Source organism: Oncorhynchus mykiss, chromosome 2 (genome assembly GCF_013265735.2).
Source record: "Oncorhynchus mykiss isolate Arlee chromosome 2, USDA_OmykA_1.1, whole genome shotgun sequence".
Classification (NCBI taxonomy): Eukaryota; Metazoa; Chordata; class Actinopteri; order Salmoniformes; family Salmonidae; genus Oncorhynchus; species Oncorhynchus mykiss.
The window spans coordinates 75948835-75976283 of NC_048566.1; the positions used below are offsets into that span (position 1 = coordinate 75948835).

Genomic DNA, 27449 nt, shown 5'->3' on the forward strand with positions numbered 1-27449 from the left:
TAGGCTTTATTGTGCCCTCTTCACGACTGTCTTGGTGTGTTTGGACCATTCTAGTTTGTTGATGATGTGGACACCAAGGAATTTTAAGTTCTCAACCTGCTCCACTACAGCCCAGTCGATGAGAATGGGGACGTGCTCGGTGCTCCTTTTCCTGTAGTCCACAATCATCTCCTTAGTCTTGGTTACATTTGAGGGATAGGTTGTTATTCTGGCACCACCCGGCCAGGTCTCTGACCTCCTCCCTATAGGCTGTCTCGTCGTTGTCGGTGATCAGGCCTACCACTGTTGTGTCGTCAGCAAACTTAATGATGGTGTTGGAGTCGTGCCTGGCCATGCAGTCGTGGGTGAACAGGGAGTACAGGAGGGGACACGTCCTGGTAATCCGTCTGGCCCCGCAGCCTTGTGTATGTTGACCTGTTTTTAAAGGTCTTGCTCACGTCGGCTATGGAGAGCGTGATCACACAGTTCTCCGGAACAGCTGATGCTCTCATGCATGCCTCAGTGTTGCTTGCCTCGAAGCGAGCATAGAAGTGATTTAGCTCGTCTGGGAGGCTCGTGTCACTGGGCAGCTCGTGGCTCTGCCACCCTTTCTAGTCTGTAATAGTTTGCAAGCCCTGCCACATCCGACGAGCGTCGAAGCCGGTGTAGTATGATTCAATCTTAGCCCTGTATTGACGCTTTGCCTGTTTGATGGTTCGTCGTAGGGCATAGCGGGATGTCTTGTAAGCTTCCGAGTTAGAGTCCCGCACCTTGCAAGTGGCAGCTCTACCCTTATTCCCACTGAGCTAGTTGCCTGTAATCCATGGCTTCTGGTTGGGGTATGTACGTACAGTCACTGTGGGGTCGACGTCCTCAATGCACTTATTAATAAAGCCAGTGACTGATGTGGTGTATTCCCCAATGTCATCGGAAGAATCCCGGAACATGTTCCAGTCTGTGATAGCAAAGCAGTCCTGTAGTTTAGCATCTGCTTCATCTGACCACTTTTTTTATAGACCGAGTCACTGGTGCTTCCTGCTTTAATTTTTGCTTGTAAGCAGGAATCAGGAGGATAGAGTTGTGGTCGGATTTACCAAATGGAGGGCGAGGGAGAGCTTTGTACGCGTCTCTGTGTGTGGAGTACAGGTGATCAAGAATTTTTTTCCCTCTGGTTGCACATTTAACATGTTGATAGAGATTTGGTAGAACTGATTTAAGTTTCCATGCATTAGTCTCTGGCCACTAGGGTAAGTGGTTTCCTGTTTGCTTATTTCCTTATACAGCTGACTGAGTGCGGTCTTAGTGCCAGCATCTGTCTGTGGTGGTAAATAAACGGCCACAAAAAGTATAGCTGAGAACTCTAGGCAAGTAGTGTGGCCTGCAGTTTATCACAATATACTAAAATTCAGGTGAGCAGAATCTAGAGACTTCCTTAGATTTCGTGCACCAGCTGTTTACAAATCTGCACAGACCGCCCCCCCCTCGTCTTACCGGAGTGTGCTGTTCTCTCCTGCCGGTGCAACGTGTATCCCGCTAGCTGAATATCTATGTCATCATTCAGCCACGATTCCGTGAAGCATAGAATATTACATCCGGCTCTTTGTCCTCTGCGTCGCTTCCTTTTGCGAATAATTGGGATGTCTGGCCTGTGGGTTGTTTGGAGAATATCATGTGAGTCCTGCTTGCTGCTGTTGAAGAAATCTAATCTGAGGTGAGTGATCGCTGTCCTGATATCTAGAAGCTCTTTTCTGCCGTAAGATACGGTTGCAGAAGCATTATGTATAAAATAATTTACAAATATCGCGAAAAAACCCACATAATAGCACAATTGGTTAGGAGACCGTAAAACGGTGGCCATCTTGTGGGCAAAAGGGGGTGTGCAACTCAATCTTAGGAAGCTATCCTTAGTGTTTTGTTCACTCAGTGTAAAAAGTAACTTTTTGGGGGTTAGATCCGGTTCAGAACCCCTGTTTCAAACAGTGGCCAACAAAACCAATTATGGGTTGCTGTCATACCTTGACCATAGACTGCTTCCAGGCTGAAACCAATAATGTAATTTTTTGGAACTATCCCGAGTGGCGCAGCTGTCTAAAACACTACATCTCAGTGAAATAGGCATCACTACAGTCCCTGGTTCAAATACAGGCTGTATCACACCCGGCCGTGATTGGGTCCCATAGGGTGGCGCACAATTGGCCCAGCGTAGTCAGTGTTTGGCCGGGATAGGCCGCCATTGTAAATAATACATTTTTTAATTGAGGGGGTGGCGAATATTCAAACTTGTTTAACCTAATAGAAGGAACACCATCTAGTGGTGAGAACCTGTTAATAACAGAATGTAGGATGGGACATAAGCCCAACTACCGAAATTACTTATTTCGGAATAGGGGAAGCAAAAACATCACCACATTCATTGGAAATACATTACATAGGATGAATTAACAATATCCCCCAAGCCGCAGCTCCATACTACTTGTCAGACACAGAACTGATACTACACTGAACAAAAATATAAACGCAACATGTGAAATGTTGGTGCCATGTTTCATGAGCTGAAATAAGATCCCAGAAATGTTCCATATGCACAAAAATTGCATTTCTCTTACATTCTTTGCACAAATTTGTTTACATCCCTGTTAGTGAGCATTTTTCTTTTTGCCAAGATAATCTATCCACCTGACGTGTGGCACATCAATAAGCTGATTAAACAGCCTGATCATTACACAGGTGAAACTTTGCTGGGGAAAATGTAAAGGCCGCTTTAAACTGTGCAGTTTTGTCACACAACACAATGCCACAGATGTCTTAAGTTGAGGGAGTGTGCAATTGGCATGCTGAGTGCAGAAATGTCCCCCAGAGCTGTTGCCAGAGAATTGAATGTTAATGTCTCTACCATAAGTTGCCTCTAATGTAATTTTAGAGAATTTGGCAGTACTCCCAACCATGCCAGCCCAGGACCTCCACATCTGGCTTCTTCACGTTCGGAATCATCTGAGACCAGCCACCTGGACAGCTGATGAAACTGAGGAGTATTTATGTCTGTAATAAAGCCCTTTTGTGGGGAAAAACTCACTCTAGAAGGCCAGCATCCTGGAGTCGCTGCTTCACTATTGACATTGAGACTGGTGTTTTGTGGGTACTATTTAATTAAGCTGCCAGTTGTCTGTTTCTGAAACTAGACATTCTAATGTACTTGTCCTCTTGCTCAGTTGTGCACCGGGGCCTCCCACGCTTTCTATTCTGGTTAGAGACAGTTTTTGCTGTTCTGCGAAGGGTGTAGTACACAGCGCTGTATGAGATCTTCAGTGTCTTGGCATTTTCTCACATGGAATAGCCTTCATTTCTCAGAACAAGAATAGACTGACGAGTTTTAGAAGAATTGTCATTGTTTCTGGCCATTTTGAGCCTGTAATTGAACCTACAAATGCTGATGCTTCAGATACTCAACTGGTCTAAAGAAGGCCAGTTTTATTGCTTCTTTAATAAGTACAACAGTTTTCAGCTGTGCTAACATAATTGCAAAAGGGTTTTCTAATGATCAATTAGCCTTTTAAAATGATAAACTTGGATTAGTTAACACAACGTGCCATTGGTTTGATGGTTGCTGAAAATGGGGCTCTGTACGCCTATGTAGATATTCCATTAAAAATCTGCCGTTTCCCGCTACAATATTAATTTACAACATTAACCATGTCTACACTGTATTTCTGATCACTATGATGTTGTTTTAATGGACAAATGTGCTTTTCTTTCAAAAACATTTGTGACGCCAAACCTTTGAATTGGTGTGGGGGTCCGTGGGTGGCTTTTGACCAGTCCTTTCGTTTACTCATGTTTAGCTCATTGTTCTAAAAAGTTTTGTCCAATTTGGATGTTAGGTACTCTATTTCTTGACATTATATGAATCCTATAAATTACAATTTTATCATTTAAATGTAATCCATTAGGTTCATTTCAAAGAGATAAAATTCTATTTCAACAAGATAATGTTGCAGGAATGCTAATGTTTCTAAGAAAATTAACAATTTCAGAACAATCTGAGATGGTGGGTGTTTAAAATCTGTGCTTTATAAGGTGGAATGACTCTTTATCCCTAGCCATATAGGCCAATTCCCACGACTACAAAGGGTTAAATAGGGCTGGCGCGGTAATTGTATAATCGTGTAACTGACGATTATGGATGAAGACGGTCATGAAAATAACCGTAAAATATCTACTGTATGTATAATCTATTTTTCGCTTTATGAACATAATTTTCAAATTGACTAACTTAACCCAAGAGCAGTAAAGGTAAGCCTGGTTCACATCTAACAGCTGATAAAAGGAGCAATGAGAGGAGAAAAAAAAAAGTATTTTAAATTAAATTTTTACGTTGTGTAACAAACAAACTGCTGACTGAAGGGCTGCAGCGGCTTTGACATGAATTTGAGACTATTTCCGTGGTGACATTGACTCTTTACCAAGAGATGAAACTTTGCTGGTCCTTGTTTTAGCAAGGTTTTGTAGCAAACGAGTATCATGAAATGCATGCACCCAATCCATGTCTTTACCAAAAACAGGGTTTAGACTTGACAGTTCATGCAGCTTTAGTGTTCTGATCATGGAATTCCAAACGCGTCATGCCTCTACACCTACATTTAAATATCTACCCTGTCCACTGGGCATTTCCCCCGCGCTATATTCAAATGACTATGAATTTTACAAACGGTGGAATATGATAATTCAACGGATGGCAGTGGCTAACTAGATTCGTGTGCATGTGTCATTTCCTTTTTTATGAGCTGATTGTGTGATAACAGATTTAACCATAGCCCCTCCAGTAATTTAATAGGATCTCTGTTATCCCTAACAGTTCCATAATGGGGCAGCAGGTAGCCTAGGGGTTAGTGCATTGGGCCAGTAACTGAAAGGTTGCTGGTTCGATTACCCGAACCGACAAGGTGAAAGATATGTCTGTGCACTTGAGCAAGGCACTTGCCCCTGTAGCAAATTAGGGTTGCTGTACTAAATGATAGCCATCTGGGATAAATCCAAACCAGTCTGGAATGAATTGCAGTTTATGCCTTTCCTGCTTTTAATTATGCAGGAAAATAGAAAGGATGTGATGTATCAGAAATTGTGTAATGGAATTATAGTCAACCTAAAATATTGTCATTTAATTATAATAGTTTTACGGGTTTTGTACCAATTTTCTGTATAAATAGCCTCAACTCTGTAAACAGACCATAAATGTCTCAGATTGTGTTTTCTAGGAAGCTTTGAATGCTATTATGATACAATATTAGTACTTGTTGCATTTACAACTAGTCTAAATCCTATCGACTGATTTCAGCAAGTTTGAATGGAATGTTGGCATATTGGCAGTTAATTTGAAAAAAATATATGGAATCATTCCTCTAAAACTGGCTAGCTTACACAGGTACAGTGCATTTGGAAAGTATTCAGACCCCTTGACTTTTTCCACATTTTGTAACTTTTTGGATTTAATAAAAAAAATCCTCATTAATCTACACACAATAACCCATAATGGCCAAGCGAAAACGGGTTTAGAATGATATAAAAATGTATTACAAATAAACTTAAGTATTCAAAACAAATGTATTTGTCACATACACATGGTTAGCAGATGTTAATGCGAGTGTAGCGAAATGCTTGTGCTTCTAGTTCCAACAATGCAGTAATAACCAACGAGTAATCTAACCTAACAATTCCAAAACTACTACCTTATATACACACAAGTGTAAAGGGATAAAGAATATGTACACCACGTCTTGTTAATGTCTATTTAGACCCTTTGCTATGAGACTTGAAATTGAGCTCAGGTGCATCTTGTTTCCATTGATCAGGGTACCAAAAATGTCTGCAGCATTGAAGGTCCCCAAGAACACAGTGGCCATCATCATTCTTAAATGGAAGAAGTTTAGAACCACCAAGATTCTTCCTAGAGCTGGCCGTCCGGCCAAACTGAGCAATCGGGGGAGAAGGTATTGGTCATGGTGGTAACCCGATGGTCACCCTGAAAGTGCTCCAGAGTTCCTCTGTGGAGATGAGAACCTTCCAGAAGGACAACCATCACTGCAACACTCCACAAATAAGACCTTTATGGTAGAGTGGCCAGACGGAAGCCACTCCTCAGTAAAAGGCACATGACAGCCCGCTTGGAGTTTGCCAAAAGGCACCTAAATGACTCTCAGACCATGGGAAACAAGATTATCTGGTCTGATGAAACCGAGATTGAAGTCTTTGGCCTGAATGCCAAGCACCACGTCTGGAGGAAACCTGGCACCATCCCTCGGTGAAGCATGGTGGTGGCAGCATCATGCTGTGGGGATGTTTTTTTAGCAGCAGGGAGTGGGAGACTAGTCAGAATCAAGGGAAAGATGAACAGAGCAAAGTAAAGACAGATCCTTCATGAAAACCTGCTCCAGAGTGCTCAGGACTTCAGACTGGTGCAAAGGTTTACTTTCCAACAGGAAAACGACCCTAAGCACACAGCCAAGACAACGCAGGAGTGGCTTTGGGACAAGTCTCAGACTTGAACCCGATCGAACATCTCTGGGGATACCTGAAAATAGCTGTGCAGTGAAGCTCCCCATCCAACCTGACAGAGCTTGAGAGGATCTGCAATACTTATTTTCCACCATAATTTGCAAATAAATTCAATTAAAAATTTAAGTTTAATAGTCACATGTACAGGGTTGCAGATGTAATTACAGGGTTTGGTATAAATCTTGAGCTCCAACAATGAACAAAATTAAGTAAACCAAAAATAATAATATATACATAACTGTGGCAATGATAAATGTCCATTGGGGTGGGGGCAGGGTAAGTGTCCATAGGGGGAGCAGTGGGCTGACTAGTGGTGCATATTCAGCATGATGAATGTCCATTGGGGTGGGGGCAGGGTAAAAATGTCAGTTGAGGTGGGGGCGAGAAACAAACCGGTCCACCAGGGATATGAATGTATACATACAATGCGTTTGGATGGTAAGATGAAACGACTCAATATCGCCATCTGCCGGACTTTAGGCTACCTACAAAGCTGGAAGCTACCAGTATCTTTTTCCATTGTAAAGTGTTCTGGCCTGTGTGAACTGTTCTGGCCTGTGTGAACATTTTGTTTTGTGAACAGTAGTTAACAGTTTCAACATTTCTACATGCCGTGTCGCATTAAGTGTGTTAACTTATGTGTAGCATGAATGGGGAGCTAACATAATGTAGCCGGTTCGAACTAAAATAAAGAGTTGACCAGATGGCAGCCACTCCTCAGTAAAAGGCACATGACAGCCAGCTTGGAATTTACCAAAAATCACCTAATGACTCTGACCATGGGAAACAAGATTATCTGGTCTGATGAAACCGAGATTGAAGTCTTTGGCCTGAATGCCAAGCGTCACGTCTGGAGGAAACCTGGCACCATCCCTCGGTGAAGCATGGTGGTGGCAGCATCATGCTGTGGGGATGTTTTTCAGAAGCGGGGACTGTGAGACTAGTCAGGATTGAGGCAAAGATGAACGGAGCAAAGTACAGAGGGATCCTTGATGAAAACCTGCTCCAGAGTGTTCAGGACCTCCGACTGGGGCAACGGTTCACCTTCCAACAGGACAATGACCCTATGCACACAGCCAAGACAACTCAGGAGGGAATTCAGAACAAGTCTCTAAATGTCCTAATCGAAAATCTCTGCGGAGTCCTGAAAATAGCCTTGCAGCGACACTCCCCATCCAACCTGACAGTGCTTGAAAGGATCTGCAGAGAAGAATGGGAGAAACACTCCAAATACAGGTGTGCCAAGCTTGTAGTGTCATACCCAAGAAGACTTGAGGCTGCAACTGCTCCCGGAGGTGCTTCAACAAAGTACTGAGTAAAGGATCTGAATACTTATGTAAATTATATATTTCTGTTTTTGATTCATAATGCATTTGCTAAAATTTCAAAAACAGTTTTTGCTTTGTTGTGAGGTACTGTGTGAAGATGACAAATAAAAAAATAAAAATATTTTAGAATAAGGCTGTAACGTAACAATGTGGAAAAAGTCCAGGTCTGCATACTTTCCGACTGCGCTGTACACTATATCAATTCTTCACATTCATTATTCTTCACATTCATTATTTTACACAATCTTATCACAGCACTGGCAAACCGAAGTTGACCAACTCCCTGACCAACATAAGAATGTTATGTCCATTCTTGTATTCTAATTCTTAATTCTATGGGTTTAACATTTAACTAGACCCTAGAATTGTGTGTCTCTCTCCTTTCTAAAATCTCTTCCCTCCTCTCTCTCTCTCTCTCTCTCTCTCTCTCTCTCTCTCTCTCTCTCTCTCTCTCTCTCTCTCTCTCTCTCTCTCTCTCTCTCTCTCTCTCTCTCTCTCTCTCTCTGTCTCTCTGTCTCTCTGTCTCTCTGTCTCTCTGTCTCTCTGTCTCTCTGTCTCTCTGTCTCTCTGTCTCTCTGTCTCTCTGTCTCTCTGTCTCTCTGTCTCTCTGTCTCTCTGTCTCTCTGTCTCTCTGTCTCTCTGTCTCTCTGTCTCTCTGTCTCTCTGTCTCTCTGTCTCTCTGTCTCTCTGTCTCTCTGTCTCTCTGTCTCTCTGTCTCTCTGTCTCTCTGTCTCTCTGTCTCTCTGTCTCTCTGTCTCTGTCTCTCTCTCTCTCTCTCTCTGTCTCTCTCTCTGTCTCTCTCTCTGTCTCTCTCTCTGTCTCTCTCTCTGTCTCTCTCTCTGTCTCTCTCTCTGTCTCTCTCTCTGTCTCTCTCTCTGTCTCTCTCTCTGTCTCTCTCTCTGTCTCTCTCTCTCTGTGCAGGTTTCAGTCTTGCTAGTGAGGATAGCCCCGGGAGAATTCCTACACAAGAGAGATTGGTAAGGATGGGGGGGAGACAGGGATAGTATGAAGAGGGTAAGAGCGTGTAGGAGACGGTGTGTATGGGAAAGAATTTGTCACATACCAGTTATCACAAAATATAATTAGTTGCTTCATCTGTGCGTTTTCCAGTTTGGAGGTGATGCGAGTGAGGATTCAGAAGCCTGGCGTTCCAGCTACACCCCACAGCCCTGGAGGCCAGAGGTACGCTCTCTTATTCACCTCACAGGAAGCATCCACAACCTGCCCAGGCTTGCTCACCCCCCCCTTGTGTGTGTATTTAGGCCTTAGTGTATAGTAGTAATCAGTGTTTGAGCAGAATCTAAGTAGGAGTCCTCATGTTTCTTTTATATCATGGTGTGCTGCTGTGCTAAGTTTGTAGAATCTTATACAAAAGGCTTCACCACTTTAACTTAATGGCAAAATGTAGATTTACGCCTAAATAGACATACCCAAAAGTAACTGCTATTCATGTGTAATACATTGATTCTGACATGCCAAAACTTGGTATATTTGGAAAGACATTTGAGGAAGAGTTCAGAATACACAAAATAACTTTTTTTATTATATGCTTTTTAAACATTTTATTTAGGAAGTAATCTTTCAATGACAAGCTATACGTGCATTATTGATGCCCAGAGCTGGAAACGCATCAGATGGCTTCCACAATATGTGAACAATTTCATGAAAAAATTGTGTTGATAGACCTAACTAGAAATGGGCAGATGTTTTAGTATCAGGTGTGGTCATGGGACATTTCCAAGTGTCACTAAACTTCTCCAAAGTGGCATATGCCTGTAAAGTAGATAATTCCAGTGCTATTACATATTTGCAATCGCCAAATGCAATTTTTTTCAGTCTCAAGCACAATTTATACCATATCAACCTCACTCATTGTGAACATTGTGGTGATGTTATGGGGTATCCAGGGTACGTTTAAGTGTCCTTTCAACCTCTCCCAAGTGTACGATTGTGGTAATTGCACTGTTTTTTTTAGTAAACTGGATGGGCCGAAAAGTTATTGTTCACTTTAAAAACTGGCCACAACACCAAACTCTCTCAAACATTGTGGTGGTGTCGGAACATACAGGGGATATTTAGTTTTTAAAAATAAAACATCTCAAGTGCCTGAACGTTTAGCCTAGGCATAGCCAATGTATTGGTCCCACAAACAAAACAAAATAAAAGCAACAGATATACACTACCATTTAAAAGTTTAGGGTCACTTAGAAATGTCCTTGTTTTTGAAAGAAAAGCAATTTTTTTTTTGTCCAGTAAATAACATCAAATTTATCAGAAATACAGTGTAGACATTGTAAATGACTATTGTAGCTGGAAACGGCCTATTTATTTATATATATAAAAAAGTATTAAAAAATATATATAATATCTACATAGGCCCATTATCAGCAATCATCACTCCTGTGTTCCAATGGCATGTTGTGTTAGCTAATCCAAGTTTATAATTTTAAAAGGCTAACTGATCATTAGAGACCCCTTTTGCAATTGCAGTAATTACAGTGGACTAAATTTACAAAACGACATTGTAAAGTTAAAAACACCAAGCCTAAACTTTCTGTACATTTTTATTCACTCAAATATCATATGAATACACATTAGCTAGCCCATGTCAGCTAAATAAATGCCAGTGATACGTTTTCATTTTATAAGGACTGAATGCTAAATTAAGGCTACTGAGCTTGCTAGGACATAACAGATCAATTGCACTGGGGTGTGAAGTGAGAAACTCAGACTTTTAGCCCAACAATGGCAGGAGAGTTTCGCAACCTCCCCCACCCAAATGCCTTTTGAATCCCCCTCAATCTGTGCAGAGGTTATTACAATACAGTACCCCTGGATTCATCTCTATTTTGAACTGATATGCAGCCAGGACACTTCAATTGTAAATTACCTCAATAAGAAACAGTACTGTTGCTTTAATCACATCAGAAAATATCCTCCTCGCAATCTCCAAAATACAACAGCCACAGGACAACTTTATTTGGACGTCGTAAAGAACCATTCGCCAAAACTGAAGAGATGACTTACAACCTCCTTTTCAAAATGAGACTTGCTAGCTAGCTGGGATTTCCTACAAAGAATCTGCCTCCTGAAAAAAGCTTCTCCCAAGGACGTGTGACACCTACTCTCATTACCAGCTGCACTCCTACTTGGATTCCACCTGGCGATCTGTTCACTATCTGTCCTGTCCTGGTATCCTATCCTTTCCCCTGTCTGGTACAGGTACCCCCGCCACATTCCCCCCTCTCTCCCAAGCTTTTGCTTGCCTCCAGCACACACACTGTTGTGGCAAGTGACTCTGAACTTACAATGGCTAGCCCCAAGTTGTTTTCTCTCTTGTGCTTTATGCTATTTACCTCATGACCCCTGCATGCTTTGACTATGAACTTGCCTGTTTACCCAACCGTGGGACACGGACTCTTTTGCCTCCCGTCCTATTCTAACCACCTCCTGCCGGCTTTGTATTTGATGTTACCTGATGAACTTGTTGTACAATATGATCTCGTTGCCATCTAATGCAAATTCAATTGTCATAAATCAACACTGCAAAGCTCTCCCTGTCCTCGGCCGTGCCCTGATTGTATTCTTGCTGGTGATATCTGAAAATGTGCCCATCCACCAAGGCCCATCTACTGTTGCTAGCCCCAATTCTGACTTGTGCTCTGATATCTGCTTCAAAGCATGGATTTTCTGCAAGTTGACACTAGAAGCCTATTGCCTAAAATATATCAATTGAAGGTTTGGGTTCATAGCTCCAATGCAGATGTGTTGGTCATTACTGAGACGTAGTTAAGGAAGAGTGTTTTGAAAACTGATGTTAACCTTTCTGGATATTTTTTGTTTTTTGCAAGATAGATCTTCCAAAGACGGGTGAGTGGCAATCTTTGCCAAGGAACATCTTCAGTGCTTGGTTGTCTCCACGAAGTCTGTCCCCAAACAATTCGAATTTCTGGTTTTAAGCATTAAACTTTCCAATAGCTCTTTGTTGACTGTTGCTGGTTGCTATTGTCCACCATCAGCACCGGCCTGTACCCTAAATGCTCTCCTGGTCCCTTCCACTAAGTCTGCAATTGTCCAGCTAGGTGACCTAAACTGGGGCATGCTGAAACCACCTGACCAAGTCCTAAAGCAATGGGACTCCCTAAATCTTCCTGAGATTACCAATCCCACAAGTTATGACTCCAAACACCCAGACAAGGCTACTCTACTTGATGTTATCCTCACAAATAATCCTGATAGGCATCAGTTTTTTTTCTGTAATGACCTTCGTGATCACTGTTTTACAGCCTGTGTTTGTAATGGCTGCTCAGTGAAACAACCTCTCCTGATTTGTCAGACGCTTGCTAAAAAAACTTTAATGAGCAAGCTTTCCTTCATGACCTGGCCTCTGTAAATTGGTATAGAATCAGCTTCTCTCTGTCGGAGACTCTTTGACCTTCTTTTTTATATTTTCAGTGGTATTGTTAACAAACACACCCCTAAAGAAAATGAGAATTAAAAACCTGTTCAGTCCCTGGTATGACCATGATCTGGCAGTTACTCCACCTCAAGAACTCCATTTGGTGAAATGCTCGGCACATTCATACTCAGGCTGACTGGCCCTCATTCAGGCAAATGAGAAGTATGTGCACTCAGGCTATCCGGAAGGACAAAATTAGTTCCTTTTTAAGGAGCAGTTCTCTGAGTCTAACTCAAAGAAGTTCTTCAAAATGGTTAAAGACCTGGAGAATAAACCCTCCTCCTCACAGCTGCCCATGTCCCCCCCCCCCCCCCCCTGCTTTGCTACAAAGTTTCTCCCTGCAGGCAGTCAGAGTCCGAGTTGCTGAAGGAGCTCCTTAAACTTGACCCTTTTTCTCTTTAAGGCTTGGTGATGATAGGTTGCTGCCCCTGTCTCTCGTTTCTGGGGAGGTTCCAATTGCTTGGAAGTCAGCCACTGTGTGTCTTTTATTTAAAGGGGAGATCAAATGGATCCTAACTGTTATAGGACCATTTCTATTTTGCCCGGTTTATCAAAAGTGTAGGAAACTTGTCAATAATCAACTGACTGGCTTTCTTGGGTTCTATAATATTCTCTCATGTATGCAATCTGGTTTCTGCTCAGGCTATGGATGTGCCACTGCAACCTTAGGTCCTCAATAATGTCACTATTGCCCTTGATTCTAAGCAATGTTGTGCTGTTATTTTTATTGACTTGGCCAAAGCTTTTGATACTTTTGACCATTTTGTTTTTGTGAGGGTATTGGTGTCTGAGTGGTCTTTGGCCTGGTTTTCAAACTAGCTCCCTCAATGAGTGCAGTGTATAAAATCAGAACATCTGCGGTCTCAACCACTGCCTGTCACCAAGGGAGTAACCCAAGGCTCCATCCTAGGCCCCACGCGCTTCTCAATTTACACCAACAACATAGCTCAGCAGTAGGAAGCTCGTTCATCCATTTTACATGTAGATGATTGTCTTATACTTAGCTGGCCCCTCTCTGGGTTTGTGTTAAACGCTCTACACCAAAATCTTTCTTAGTATCCAACAAGCTTTCTGTGCCCTTAACCTTGTTCTGAACACCTCCAAAACCAAAGGTCATGTGGTTTGGTAAGAAGAGTGCCCCTCTCCCCACCGGTGTGATTACTACCTCTGAGTGTTTAGCTTCAGGTAGTCACTCATACAAGTACTTGGGATTATGGCTAGATGGTACACTGCCCTTCTCTCAGCACATCAAAGCTGCATGCTAAAGTTAAATCTAGATTTGGTTTCCTCTACGGTAATCGCTCCCCTTTCACCCCAGCTGCCAGAATAACCCTGATTCAGATGACCATCCTGCCATGCTAGATTACGGAGACATAATTTATAGATCGGCAAGTAAGGGTGTTCTCGAATGGCTAGCTGTTTCTTTACCATTCTGCCATGACATTTGCCACAAATGCTCCTTATAGGACACATCACTGCACTCTATACTCCTCTGTAAACTGGTTATCTCTGTATACCTGTCGCAAGACCCACTGGTTGATGCTTATTTATACAACCCTCTAAGGCGTCATTCCCCACTATCTGAGATGACTACTGCAGCCCTCATCCTCCACATACAACACCCGTTCTGCAAGTCACATTCTGTTAAAGGTCCGGGAAGCGCACATCCCTGGGTCGCTCCTCTTTTCAGTTCGCTGCAGCTAGCGACTGGAACAAGCTGCAAAAAAAACATTCCGACTGGACTTTTTAATAATATTTATCTCCGTCTCTTCATTGGGACTCAATCATGGACACTCTTACTGACAGTTGTGGCTGCTTCACGTGATGTGTTGTCTCTACCTTATTGCTCTTTGTGCTGTTGTCTGTGCCCAATAATGTTTGTACCATGTTTTGTGCTGCTACCATGTTGTTTTGCTGCCATGCTATGTTGTGTTCTTAGGTCTCTGTTGTGGTGTGTTCTATTTTACATTTGTCTCCTTTTGGTAGGCTGTCATTGTAAATAAGAATTAGTTCTTTACTAACTTGTCTAGTTAAATAAAATAAAATTTTGACATGGCAAAAGGTATAGAATTGCAAGAAAATTAGCTGTAACTGCAAATATTCTTGCAAAATTCTCTTCACCAATGAGCGGTGTGAACAGTGCTTGTGCGATAGGGGTTGCGTGGAATGTTCCCCAATGCTGGAAGGGGGGGCCTGAGTGAAAACGTTTGGGAGCACCTGCTATAGGCTACTTTCATTAAATTATTGGTAGTTATATTTCAAAATAAGTGTGGCTCTCCAAAATAAAGTTTTAATGACACTTTTTTATTTTGTAACTCGTTCACAAGGAGGCTTCAACCTCCCGTTTTACTTTCATCTTATTGGAAGGCATTGTTTTTTTTAGTCTTACTCTAAAGTTGTACAGTATTTTATTATCTAGCCATTGGATATTCTTAATTTGCTTTTCACCCATTAGACTTATTATTTTGAGATGTATATCATTTGGGCGCATTACATATTCCTCAGCCATACACGGAGTCTAGAAAACATTAGCAACACCTTCCTAATATTGATTAGAACCCCCTTTTTGCCATCATAACAGCCTTAATTTGTCTGGGCATGGACTACAAGGTGTCATGCATTCCTCAGGGATCCTGGCCAATGTTCACTCCAATGCTTCTCACAGTTGTGTTAAATTGGCTGGGTGTCCTTTGGGTGGTGGATCATACTTGATATACACACTGAAACAACCCGGCAGCGTTGCAGTTCATGACACACTTAAACCAGTGCACCTGGCAGCTATTACCATACCTCGTTAAAAGGCAAATTTACCCTCTGAATGGTACACAATCCATGTCTCAAGGATTAAAAATCCTTCTTTAACCGGTTTCCTCCCCTTCATCTACACTGATTTGAAGTGGATTTAACATCAAGGGATCATAGCTTTCACCCGGATTCAACTGGTAAGTTTGTCATGAAATGGAGGAACTAACAATAGATAGAATTCAATAAAAATGGTACCATAGAGGCACAGAAAGTTGGCATAAAAATAAATGGAGGAACTTATTCCAGAAAGATCAAGTGTAATATATTATAAAAAATAAAGCAAACTGGCTGGAATATGGGGATTTTAAAAAAATCTTCAAATGTAGAAATGCTCCCCAAAATAATTAACAGTAACTTGTTACAAATTACTTTTATTTATTTATTTTTTATTTCACCTTTATTTAACCAGGTAGGCTAGTTGAGAACAAGTTCTCATTTGCAACTGCGACCTGGCCAAGATCAAGCATAGCAGTGTGAACAGACAACACAGAGTTACACATGGAGTAAACAATAAACAAGTCAATAACACAGTAGAAAGAAAAAAATAGTCTATATACATTGTGTGCAAAAGGCATGAGGAGGTAGGCGAATAATTAAAATTTTGCAGATTAACACTGGAGTGATAAATTATCAGATGGTCATGTACAGGTAGAGAGATATTGGTGTGCAAAAGAGCAGAAAAGTAAATAAATAAAAACAGTATGGGGATGAGGTAGGTAAAATTGGGTGGACTATTTACCGATGGACTATGTACAGCTGCAGCGATCGGTTAGCTGCTCAGATAGCAGATGTTTGAAGTTGGTGAGGAAGATAAGTCTCCAACTTCAGCGATTTTTGCAATTCGTTCCAGTCACAGGCAGCAGAGAACTGGAAGGAAAGGCGGCCAAATGAGGTGTTAGCTTTAGGGATGATCAGTGAGATACACCTGCTGGAGCGCGTGCTACGGGTCGGTGTTGCCATTGTGACCAGTGAACTGAGATAAGGCGGAGCTTTACCTAGCATAGACTTGTAGATGACCTGGAGCCAGTGGGTATGGCGACGAATATGTAGTGATGGCCAGCCGACTGGAGCATACAGGTCGCAGTGGTGGGTGGTATAAGGTGCTTTAGTAACTAAACGGATGGCACTGTGATAAACAGCATCCAGTTTGCTGAGTAGAGTGTTGGAAGCTATTTTGTAGATGACATCGCCGAAGTCGAGGATCAGTAGGATAGTCAGTTTTACTAGGGTAAGTTTGGCGGCGTGAGTGAAGGAGGCTTTGTTGCGGAATAGAAAGCCGGCTCTAGATTTGGTTTTAGATTGGAGATGTTTGATATGAGTCTGGAAGGAGAGTTTTCTGTCTAGCCAGACACCTAGGTACTTATAGATGTCCACATATTCTAGGTCGGAACCATCCAGGGTGGTGATGCTAGTCGGGCGTGCGTGTGCAGGCATCGAATGGTTGAAAAGCATGCATTTTGTTTTACTAGCGTTTAAGAGCAGTTGGAGGCCACGGAAGGAGTGTTGTATGGCATTGAAGCTCGTTTGGAGGTTAGATAGCAGTGTCCAATGACGGGCCGGAAGTATACAGAATGGTGTCATCTGCGTAGAGGTGGATCAGGGGATCGCCCTCAGCAAGAGCAACATCATTGATATATACAGAGAAAAGACCTGAGAATTGAACCCTGTGGCACCCCCATAGAGACTGCCAGACACTATTTTGAAAGAGGAAGCTAACTGACGTTAATTCTAAGAATAATTTTTCTTCTATTTATCGTGTAAAATGAAGAGCTGTACAGAAAGACTGACGTGAAGGCCACATTACAGAAGAGGAACTTCTTGATACAGTTAAATCCTTTAAGTCCGGACAAACTCCATGGACGGACAGCATACCTGTTGAGGTATATCAAACCTTTTTTAACCACTCCTATAAAATTGGTTGACTATCAGATAGGCAGCAAGAAGGTCTGATTTCACTATTACTGAAACAGAACCAAGGTGGTAAATAGAAAGATCGAGTCCACCTAAAAAAACAACTGGAGGCCCCTTACACTTCAGCGTTGTGATGCAATAATTCTAGCAAAATGCATAGACTTGAAGGTATTGTCCAATATTATTCATCCTAATCAGACACGTTTTCTTTAAGACAAGTAGCGGAAACAATACAACATGAAAAATGTGGTAAACCAAGTCTGTTATTCATAGCTGATTTTTGAAAAGTCCTTGAGTTTATATATAAATGCCTGGACTATTTTAATTTTGTAGAATCTCTTATACTGTACTATGGGTTAAAGTTATTATACCGACCCCGGGTGTGAAATAGTAAATAATGGCTACTTCTCAGAAAGTATTAAACTGTCAAGAGGAGTAAAACAGGGTTGTCCACTAGCTAACATTTCATTGGCCATAATAAAATGGCACTTTTAAAATCAGATCCAACAATAATATTAAAGGGCTAGAAATACAGGGCTTGGCCTCCCGAGTGGCACAGTGGTCTAAGCCACTGCATCGCAGTGCTAGCTGTGCCGCTAGAGTTTCTGGTTTGAGTCCAGGCTCTGTCGCGAAGTCCGGGTTAGGGGAGCGTTTGGCCGGCAGGGATGTTGCTGTCCCGGTGCACACTAGCGACTCCTGTGGTGGGCCGGGCGCAGTGCACGCTGACACGGTAGCCAGGTGCACAAAAACAAAACATGTTAATGAGATCATAAATGGGTCACACATGCAGCTAACAAATATACTGAACAAAAATATAAATGCAACATCCAACAATATTTAAAGATTTTTACTGCGTTACAGTTCATATAAGGAAATCAGTCAATTGAAATAAATTAATTAGGCCCTAATCTATGGATTTCACATGACTAGGAATACAGATATGCATGAGTTGGTCATATATACCTTTTTTTTTAAAGGTAGGAGTGTGGATCAGAAAACCAGGAGGTTTTCTGGTGTTACTGTCTGCCATCATGCAGTGTGACACATCTCCTTCACATAGAGTTGATCAGGCTGTTGATTGTGGCCTGTGGAATGTTGTCCCACTCCTCTTCAATGGCTGTGTGAAGTTGCTGGATATTGACGGGAACTGGAACACCCTGTCGTACACGTCGATCCAGAATTTCCCCAACATGCTCAAACTGTGACATGTCTGGTGAGTATGCAGGCCATGGAAAAACTGGAACATTTTCAGCTTCCAGGAAATGTGTACAGATCCTTGCGACATGGGGTCGTTTTATTATCATCCTGAAACATGAGGCGATGGCGGCAGATGAATGGCACGGTATCTTTGTGCATTCAAATTCTTGTCGATAAAATTCAATTGTGTGTGTTGTCCGTAGCTTATGCTTGCCCATACCATAATCCCACCGCCACCATGGGGCACTCTGTTTACACCATTGAAATCAGCAAACCGCTCGCCCACACAATGCCATAAAGGTGGTTGGCGGTTGTGAGGCCGGTTCTCTAAATTGACGGCTTATGGTAGAGAAATTACCATTCAGTTCTCTGGCAACAACTCTGGTGGACGTTCCTGCAGTTGGCAATCCAATTGCACACTCAAATCTTGAGATATCTGTGGCATTGTGTTGTGACAAAACTGCACATTTTAGAGTGGCCTTTTATTGTTCCCAACATGAGGTGCTGTTTAATCAGCTTTGTGATATGCCACATCTGTCCTGTGGATGGTGGAATGCTCACTAACAGGGATGTAAACAAATGTGTGCACAATTTGAGAGAAATTATCTTTGGAACATGTCTGTGAATCTTTTATTTTAGCTCAACGCTTTACATGTTGAGTTTCGATTTTTGTTCACTGTATATGGAAATGTCTGATCTATCCAAAATTATAATTAACTGATTGCAGCAATACTGCAAAAATGGAGGCAAGTGGGAGAATGTAAGGATCTGTCGGCCCTGCATTGAAGACATTGGTTAAAGCAAATTGTGATAAATAAATAAAAGTATACCAGTTTAATTTAAGGAGCAAAAAATTGCACCATACAGGTTACTGAAGTAGTTGGGAAGAAATGTTCGATGTGCCGCTTCCATGGCACATGGTTTTGTTCATCAGTTCATAAACTAAGTTTTGCAATTTCAATTATTATGCAAAATTCTTGCAACCAATAGAATGTTATGCATATGGGGATACAACCATCCCAGCTCTGCAGATGTTGCTGCGAAGACAGACTAATTAGATCACTTGTTTTGGTTCTGCCTATATGTAGCTTGTTTCTGGTCGCAGGTTCAGGAATGGCAACAAAAAAAACCTGGAGCTAATATATCAAATAGCATTGCCGGGTGACTTAAAGCCATAGTCAATCTATCAATAACAATACTCTTAGTAAAAATTTAATTTTTTTATTTAGAGTCTGTAGAAACTGAGAATGGAAAGGTTCAGAACTTTTGTGAAACAGCACCGTTAAAACACATTGCAATTAGATATCAAAACTGGATGGTTTTCAGAGATCGATGGGAAGAGTTGAGGGGAGCTGAAGGATGGGATTTAAAAAGACACTAATAAATAGTGTCTGTGAAATGTATGTAGAAGCCTAAGTGGTGTTGTCCATTTAGTTTACTCCAATTAGGGGAGGGGTGGTAGGGTTTGGGGAAATGATAATAAAGAAAATGTATACTTTAAAAACAATATTTTTCAAATGTTTTGTACACTCAGTTACCCAAATGTAAAACTAGTAACTATTGTTTGACCTACTCCTTACAGATTTTTCAAGCTAATCACAATCGTGCAGTTTGTCAGACAACTCAGAGCTTCACATTAAAAATAGAGGAGCATTGCGCTCTGTCAGAGAAATGTCACATATCAACACAGCTGTCTTCTCAGGCTTATCTATCTTATTTTTCTACCAAAAGCTCCAGCCATTTGCCCGGCTGGCCGTTCACATGCCGTCCTTCCTTTCTTCATTTTGTCACGTGTTTTAGCAACTTTGTTAGACTTTGGTAGAGTAAGTTAAAATATAATTTTATCCTACATTCGTGAGAGACTAGGGGTGTTTTTAGTTTCCATCTGTGTAATAAATCATGGCCACATTGGGACTAGTTGTCACCAAGCTAAGCGACTGTAGCCACCAAGCTAATGACCAATCATTAGCTTCTCTGCTGTTAGCTGAAGACAGCTCCTCCTTATAGGCTTTGGATCTGACCTGCTTAATTCTCTCACACACTCACAGCTCAGATAACTGGGGTGACAGGTAGCCTAGTGGTTAGAGCGTTGGGTCATTAACCGCAAGGTTGCTAGATCAAATCCCTGAGCTGACAAGAATCTGTCGTTCTGCCCCTGAACAAGGCAGTTAACCCACTGTTCCTAGGCCGTCATTGTAAATAAGAATTTGTTCTTAACTGACTTGCCTAGTTAAATAAAGAATAAATAAAACTGTCTTGGGGTGTTATTATGGGATCAAACTGTCATGTGTTCCCCCCCAGTATAAGGGACGGGCTAATCTCCATACCTTTGAGGACTGGTGTGGCAGCTCTACAGCTCAGCTTCGCATGAACCTGCATTACCCTCTTTACCCACACGTGAGTCACACAGTTCCCGAGCCAACATATATACATGACATGACATGTCATAGCTCAACTGAAGACTACACCCATTCTCTTGCTCTCTCCTCTAGTCCAGAACCACAGTAAAGAAGTTGGCTGTTTCTCCCAGGTGGATGAACTACGGCCTCAGGATTTTTGGCTATCTCCACCCCTATACCGACGGTATTTTTTTTAAAATTTTGGCAATCTGTTCCAAAGTTTTCCCAGATATACAGTACCAGTCAAAGGTTTGGACACACATACTCATTCCAGGGTTTTTCTTTATTTTTACTATTTTCCACATTGTAGAATAATAATGAATACATCAAAACTATGAAATAACACACATGGAATCATGTAGTAACCAAAAAAGTGTTCTTCAAACAAATTCTTCAATGTGGCCACCCTTTGCCTTGATGACAGCTTTGCACACTCTTGGCATTCTCTCATCCAGCTTCATGAGGTAGTCACCTGGAATGCATTTCAATTAACAGGTGTGGGACCTGGAAGGCTGGTGCCAGGAATATAACCTCTCACCCAATGTCAGAAAAACAAAGGAGATGATCGTGGACTTCAGGAAACAGCAGAGGGCTCCCTATCCACATCGACGGGACCGCAGTGGATAAGGTGGAAAGCTTCAAGTTCCTCTGTGTACATATCACTGAAAAGGTCCACCCACACAGACAGTGTGGTGAAGAAGGTACAACAGCGCCTCTTCAACATCAGGAGGCTGATGAAATTTGGCTCGGCACCTAAAACCCTGGTACGGCAACTGCACCGCCCGCAACCACAGGGCTTTCCAGAGGATGGTGCGGTCTGCCCAACATATCACCGGGGACAAACTACCTGCCCTCCAGTCCAGCTACAGCACCCGTTGTCACAGGAAGGCCAAAAAGGTAATCAAGGACAACCACCACCCGAGCCATTGCCTGTTCACCTCGCTATCATCGAGAAGGCGAGGTCAGTACAGGTGTATCAAAGCTGGGACCTAGAGATAGAAGCTATTTTTCAAGGCCATCAGACTGTTAAATAGCCATCACTAGCATATTAGATGCTGCTGCCCTATATAAACTCAGCAAAAAAAAGAAATGTCCCTTTTCAGGATCCTGTCTTTCAAAGAAAATTCGTAAAAATCGAAATAACTTCACAGATCTTCATTATAAGGGTTTAAACACTTTCCCATGCTTGGTCAATGAACCATAAACAATTAATGAACATGCACCTGTGGAATGGTCATTAAGACACTAACAGCTTACAGACAATAGGCAATTAAGGTCACAGTTATGAAAACTTAGGACACTAAAGAGGCCTTTCTACTGACTCTGAAAAACACCAAAAGAAAGATACACAGGGTCCCTGCTCATCTGCGTGAACGTGCCTTAGGCATGCTGCAAGGAGGCATGAGGACTGCAGATGTGGCCAGGGCAAAACATTGCAATGTCAGTACTGTGAGATGCCTAAGCCAGCGCTACAGGGAGACCAGACAGACAGCTGATCGTCCTCGCAGTGGCAGACCACATGTAACAACACCTGCACAGGATCGGTACATCCGAACATCACACCTGTGGGACAGGTACAGAATGGCAACAACAACTGCCCGAGTTACACCAGGAACGCCAAATCCCTCCATCAGTGCTCAGACTGTCCGCAATAGGCTGAGAGATGCTGGACTGAGGCCTTGTAGGCCTGTTGTAAGGCAGGTCTTCACCAGACATCACTGGCAACAACATTGCCTATGGGCACAAACCCACTGTTGCTGGACCAGACGGGACTGGCAAAAAGTGCTCTTCACTGACGAATCGCAGTTTTGTCTCACCAGGGGTGATTGTCGGATTCGCGTTTATCGTCGAAGGAATGTCACAGCATCATCGGACTGAGCTTGTCATTGCAGGCAATCTCAACGCTGTGCGTTATAGGGAAGACATCCTCCTCCCTCGTGGTACCCTTCCTGCAGACTCATCCTGACCCTCATCCTCCAGCATGACAATGACACCAGCCATACTGCTCGTTCTGTGCGTGATTTCCTGCAAGACAGGAATGTCAGTGTTCTGCCACAGCAGGCGAAGAGCCCAGATCTCAATCCCATTGAGCATGTCTGGGACCTGTTGGATCGGAGGGTGAGGGCTAGGGCCATTCCCCCCCCCAGAAATGTCCGGGAACTTGCAGGTGCCTTGGTGGAAGAGTGGGGTAACATCTCCCAGCAATAACTGACAAATCTGGTGATTTAAGGAGGAGATGCACTGACATACTTAATGCAGCTGGAGGCCACACCAGATACTGACTGATACTTTTTATTTTGACCCCCCCTTGTTGCCAGTGAGAGGACGTTTCTTTTTTTGCTGAGGTTACATGGACTTGGAATCCCTGGCTACTTTTCACTGGCTACTTTAATGTTTAAATGTTTTGCGTTACTCATCTTGTGTATTTACTGTTCTATTCTACTGTATCTAAGTGTATGCCGCTCTGACATTGCTCACCCAATATTTATATTCTTAATTCCTTTACTTTAGATGTGTGTATTGTTGTGAAATTGTTAGATATTACTGTTAGACATTACTGCACTGTTAGAACTAGAAATAGAAGCATTTCACTACGTCCAAAATAACATCTGCTAAACACGTATGTGACAAATAAAATTAGATTTTAAAAGTTAATTTGTGTAATTTCTTTCCTCAATGTGTTTGAGCCAATCAGTTGTGTTGTGACAAGGCAGGGGTGGTATACAGAAGGTAGCCCTATTTGGTGAAAGACCAAGTCCATATTATGGCAAGAATAGCTCAAATAAGCAAAGTGAAACGACAGTCCATCATTGACTGACCTTCATGTCTTAAAGTAATCTGGAAAATTTCAAGAACTTTGAAAGTTTCTTCAAGTGCTGTCACAAAAACCATCAAGCACTACAATGAAACTGGCTTTCATGAAGACCGCCACAGCAAAGGAAGACCCAGAGTTACCTGCGTTGCAGAGGATAAGTTCAGTAGAGTTACCAGCCTCAGAAATTGCAACCCAAATAAATGATTCACAGAGTTCATGTAACAGACACATCTCAACATCAACTGTTCAGAGGAGATTGCGTGAATCAGGCTTTCATGGTCGATTTGCTGCAAAAACAACACTACTAAAGGACACCAATAAGAAGAAGACTTGCATGGGCCAAGAAACATGAGCAATGGACATTAGACTGGTGGAAATCTGTCCTTTGGTCTGATATGTCCACATTTGAGATTTTTGGCTCCAAACGCTGTGTCTTTGTGAGACGCAGAGTAGGTGTACGGATGATCTCCGCATGTGTGGTTCGATATGCCCATCCCATCTGGTTTGCACTATAATTTGATTTTCAAAAGGACGATATGCATATGTGGGAACTCCTTCAAGACTGTTGGAAAAGCATTACAGGTGAAACTGGTTGAGAGACGGCCAAGAGTGTGCAAAGTTGTCATCAAGGCAAAGTGTGGCTACTTTGAAGAATCTAAAATGGAAAATATATTTTTGGTTCAATAGTTTTTTTGGTTAATACATGATTCCATATGTGTTATTTCATAGTTTTGATGTCTTCACTATTCTACAAAGTACAACATTTTAAAAATAAAGAAAAATCCTTGAATGAGTAGGTGTCAACTTTTAACTGGTACTGTATGTGATCGTATACAAATGTAAGCAAGGTTTGAAATGCTTGTTTTAGTTAAATATTATGTATGTTTGGGCTTCTTGCAGTCAATTCACAGTCTACAAATTAGTTATTTGTAATTATGTTCCGTGACCCTGACCATCCACTCAAGACAAAATTGTCCCAAGGCTGAATGTAGTTGTTGATCTCTGAAGTAAAGCATCTAAGTTGGGTGAATAGTAACACTAAGGCTTTTGACAACTGTGTTTGGTGCAGTAAGACAGCCATTCAATTATACGATCAGTTCTGACAACTTTACATGCCACAGGGTGACTGAACCACAGGGGTCCAAACACTGAACCCAGAGGAACACCTAATTCAAAGAATTATCTGACTAGATTTGCCATCTCTGTGTGTCTGTTTGTTCCAGGTGAGTTTGTGTTTGCGGTGAGCTCTGATGATAACTCTGAGTTCTGGCTGAGCCGGGATAACTCTCCACTCAACCTGCAGCTACTGGCCTGGATTGGCAAGGTGGGCTCTGAGAGTGTTTGTCAGTTTGGACCTAAGATGTCTACAGTGACTGTAATGATAGTGTTTATTTGGGGTTCTGGCAGCTCTCTGAATGTGTGTGGTGTTTTGCAGACTGGCATGGAGTGGACTGCTCCTGGTGAGTTTGGGAAGTATGCCAGTCAGACATCCAGACCGGTTTGGTGAGTCAGCTAAACACTGTGTGGGTGTGTATGAGTGAAGGCTATGATTTCCGGAAGTTTGTCGGGAAGCAAAATTGTGTATGAATCTATTTGTTTCAAGTGAATAACTGAAAATATATCCAAACACAGGGCTGAGAGTTATTTTTAGCAGAGGTTGTTTTTCTTCTTGTGGTGGCTCAGCTATGTTACTGAGCCAGGATGAACACACACACACATTCAGAAATGTACACAAACACACCTTTTGAGGTGAGTGTGGGTGTGTACAATGATGAATGGTGCAGGGAGACATGGGTTTGATCCTGACAAAAGAAGCTGTCACAACTACCATAATGAAGCATGGACCACAGGCTAGAGAGGGGTAGAGTAGAAAGAGGGAGGGGGACAGGGGGAGAGAGGTTAAAGGAGGTGATAGAGGGAGGGAGGTGATAGTCAGGTATTGGCAGGAGAGGGGGAGGTAGCTATGGAAGCGGGAGGAAGAAAGGCATTCACAGTTAAGGGGCATGACATGGCAGGCATCTACAACTGCATATCAGAGACTAGCATACAGTAACTGTTTTGTGTGTTCTGCAGGCTGTCAGTTCAAAGGAGGTACTTCTTTGAGATAGTCCATAAACAGAACGACAGAGGAACAGACCACATAGAGGTGGCGGTGAGTTTCCCCTCTTCTCTACACTTTCGTGTGTGTGTGCGCGCGCATCTGGGCAGTAGTTTTAAGTGTGTGTGTGTGTGTGTGTGTGTGTGTATTTGTTTTGACACAGTGGCAGCTGAACCAGGAGGGTCTAAGGTTTACAGTCATCAGCTCCAAGTACATATCCCTCTACAGCAGTGAGTAACACACACACGTACACACACACTCTAGCTATTCAATATTACTAACAAATTTTAACTACCTAACTGTTATTTCAGACATGTATTTCAGATGTTTGTGTGTGTGTGTACAGATGAGTCTGCTCTGAGGATGAGTGACATCACTCATGTACCCCAAACGGCTGCTAGTCACACCCGCTCGCCTAGCAACCAGCCCGACAACCAGCTGAGCAACCAGCCTGCAGCCGACATGCTGAGAGTCGACCCACGCGACACCCTATACCAGAGTAAGACCACACACACACACACACACACACACACACACACACACAACACTACAGTCACTAGATTGAACAAATAACTCTGTGTGTGTAGTCCCTGCCTTAGACAGTAGGTTCCTACAAGGCGTGTTACCTGACTGCTCCTATAAACCCAGCTACATCATCAAAGGCTTCCCTCTGCTGCGATACCAAGGCCTGCAATTTGTAAGTACCATAAATATTCCACCTCGAATCCCTATAACTAACAGAAATGAGCGTGTTATTACCATGTTTGTGTGTCTCCAGGTCCACATGTCCTACATCTATCCCAACGACTACACGCGGCTCACACACATGGAGACAGACAACACCTGCTTCTACCACGACAGTCCCCTATACCTGGACAGGTGAGAAGGAGGGAGAGAGGCCGGGAGAGGGATAGGGAGAGTGTTTGTATTTGTTAGCTCTCTATCTATGACTCTGGTCTAAGAAGCGGCTTAACCTGTATGAGGTCGTTACCATTACCAAACAGCAGAGGGCAGGGTGCAATCACTGAAGTTATGGATAATGTCGTCAGAGAGAGATGATAACATTCCCTCTCTACCCCTCACCCCGTATCACCACTCTCTAGGTATGGGTTTTCCAGGTACATGAGGCTGGATGAGCCAGAGGGGCAGGAGGGAGAGGGCCGGGCCAGAGGTAGAGGTAGGAGACACACATTTTTCTTTGGTTAAAAAGTACACTGCTCAAAAAAATAAAGGGAACACTTAAACAACACAATGTAACTCCAAGTCAATCACACTTCTGTGAAATCAAACTGTCCACTTAGGAAGCAACACGGATTGGCAATAAATTTCACATGCTGTTGTGCAAATGGAATAGACAACAGGTGGAAATTATAGGCAATTAGCAAGACACCCCCAATAAAGGAGTGGTTCTGCAGGTGGTAACCACAGACCATTTCTCAGTTCCTATGCTTCCTGGCTGATGTTTTGGTCACTTTTGAATGCTGGCGGTGCTTTCACTCTAGTGGTAGCATGAGACGGAGTCTACAACCCACACAAGTGGCTCAAGTAGTGCAGCTCATCCAGGATAACACATCAATGCGAGCTGTGGCAAGAAGGTTTGCTGTGTCTGTCAGCGTAGTGTCCAGAGCATGGAGGCGCTACCAGGAGACAGGCCAGTAACTCAGGAGACGTGGAGGAGGCCGTAGGAGGGCAACAACCCAGCAGGAGGAGGAGCACTGCAAGAGCCCTGCAAAATGACCTCCAGCAGGCCACAAATGTGCATGTGTCTGCTCAAACGGTCAGAAACAGACTCCATGAGGGTGGTATGAGGGCCCGACGTCCACAGGTGTGGGTTGTGCTTACAGCCCAACACCGTGCAGGACGTTTGGCATTTGCCAGAGAACAAGATTGGCAAATTCTCCACTGGCGC

General features: G+C 42.7%; 1 protein-coding gene across 3 annotated transcripts in view; it reads left to right on the forward strand.

Moving 5' to 3' along the window:
* The window catches only part of LOC110496319 (beta-1,4-N-acetylgalactosaminyltransferase 3), a 42838-nt gene that overhangs the window by 9066 nt on the left and 6323 nt on the right, over positions 1-27449 (forward strand). For 2 of the 3 annotated variants that reach the window (XM_036955699.1, XM_036955696.1), the window contains exons 2-13: positions 8778-8833; positions 8967-9038; positions 20530-20625; positions 20721-20811; positions 24666-24766; positions 24878-24945; positions 25516-25594; positions 25704-25770; positions 25887-26039; positions 26128-26237; positions 26319-26419; positions 26644-26717. In XM_036955699.1, coding sequence (XP_036811594.1) covers positions 8778-8833; positions 8967-9038; positions 20530-20625; positions 20721-20811; positions 24666-24766; positions 24878-24945; positions 25516-25594; positions 25704-25770; positions 25887-26039; positions 26128-26237; positions 26319-26419; positions 26644-26717 — 1068 coding nt within the window. Of the gene's footprint in view, positions 1-8777; positions 8834-8966; positions 9039-20529; positions 20626-20720; positions 20812-24665; positions 24767-24877; positions 24946-25515; positions 25595-25703; positions 25771-25886; positions 26040-26127; positions 26238-26318; positions 26420-26643; positions 26718-27449 lie in introns of those variants that run through there. The other variant, XM_036955700.1, reaches the window with a different exon arrangement.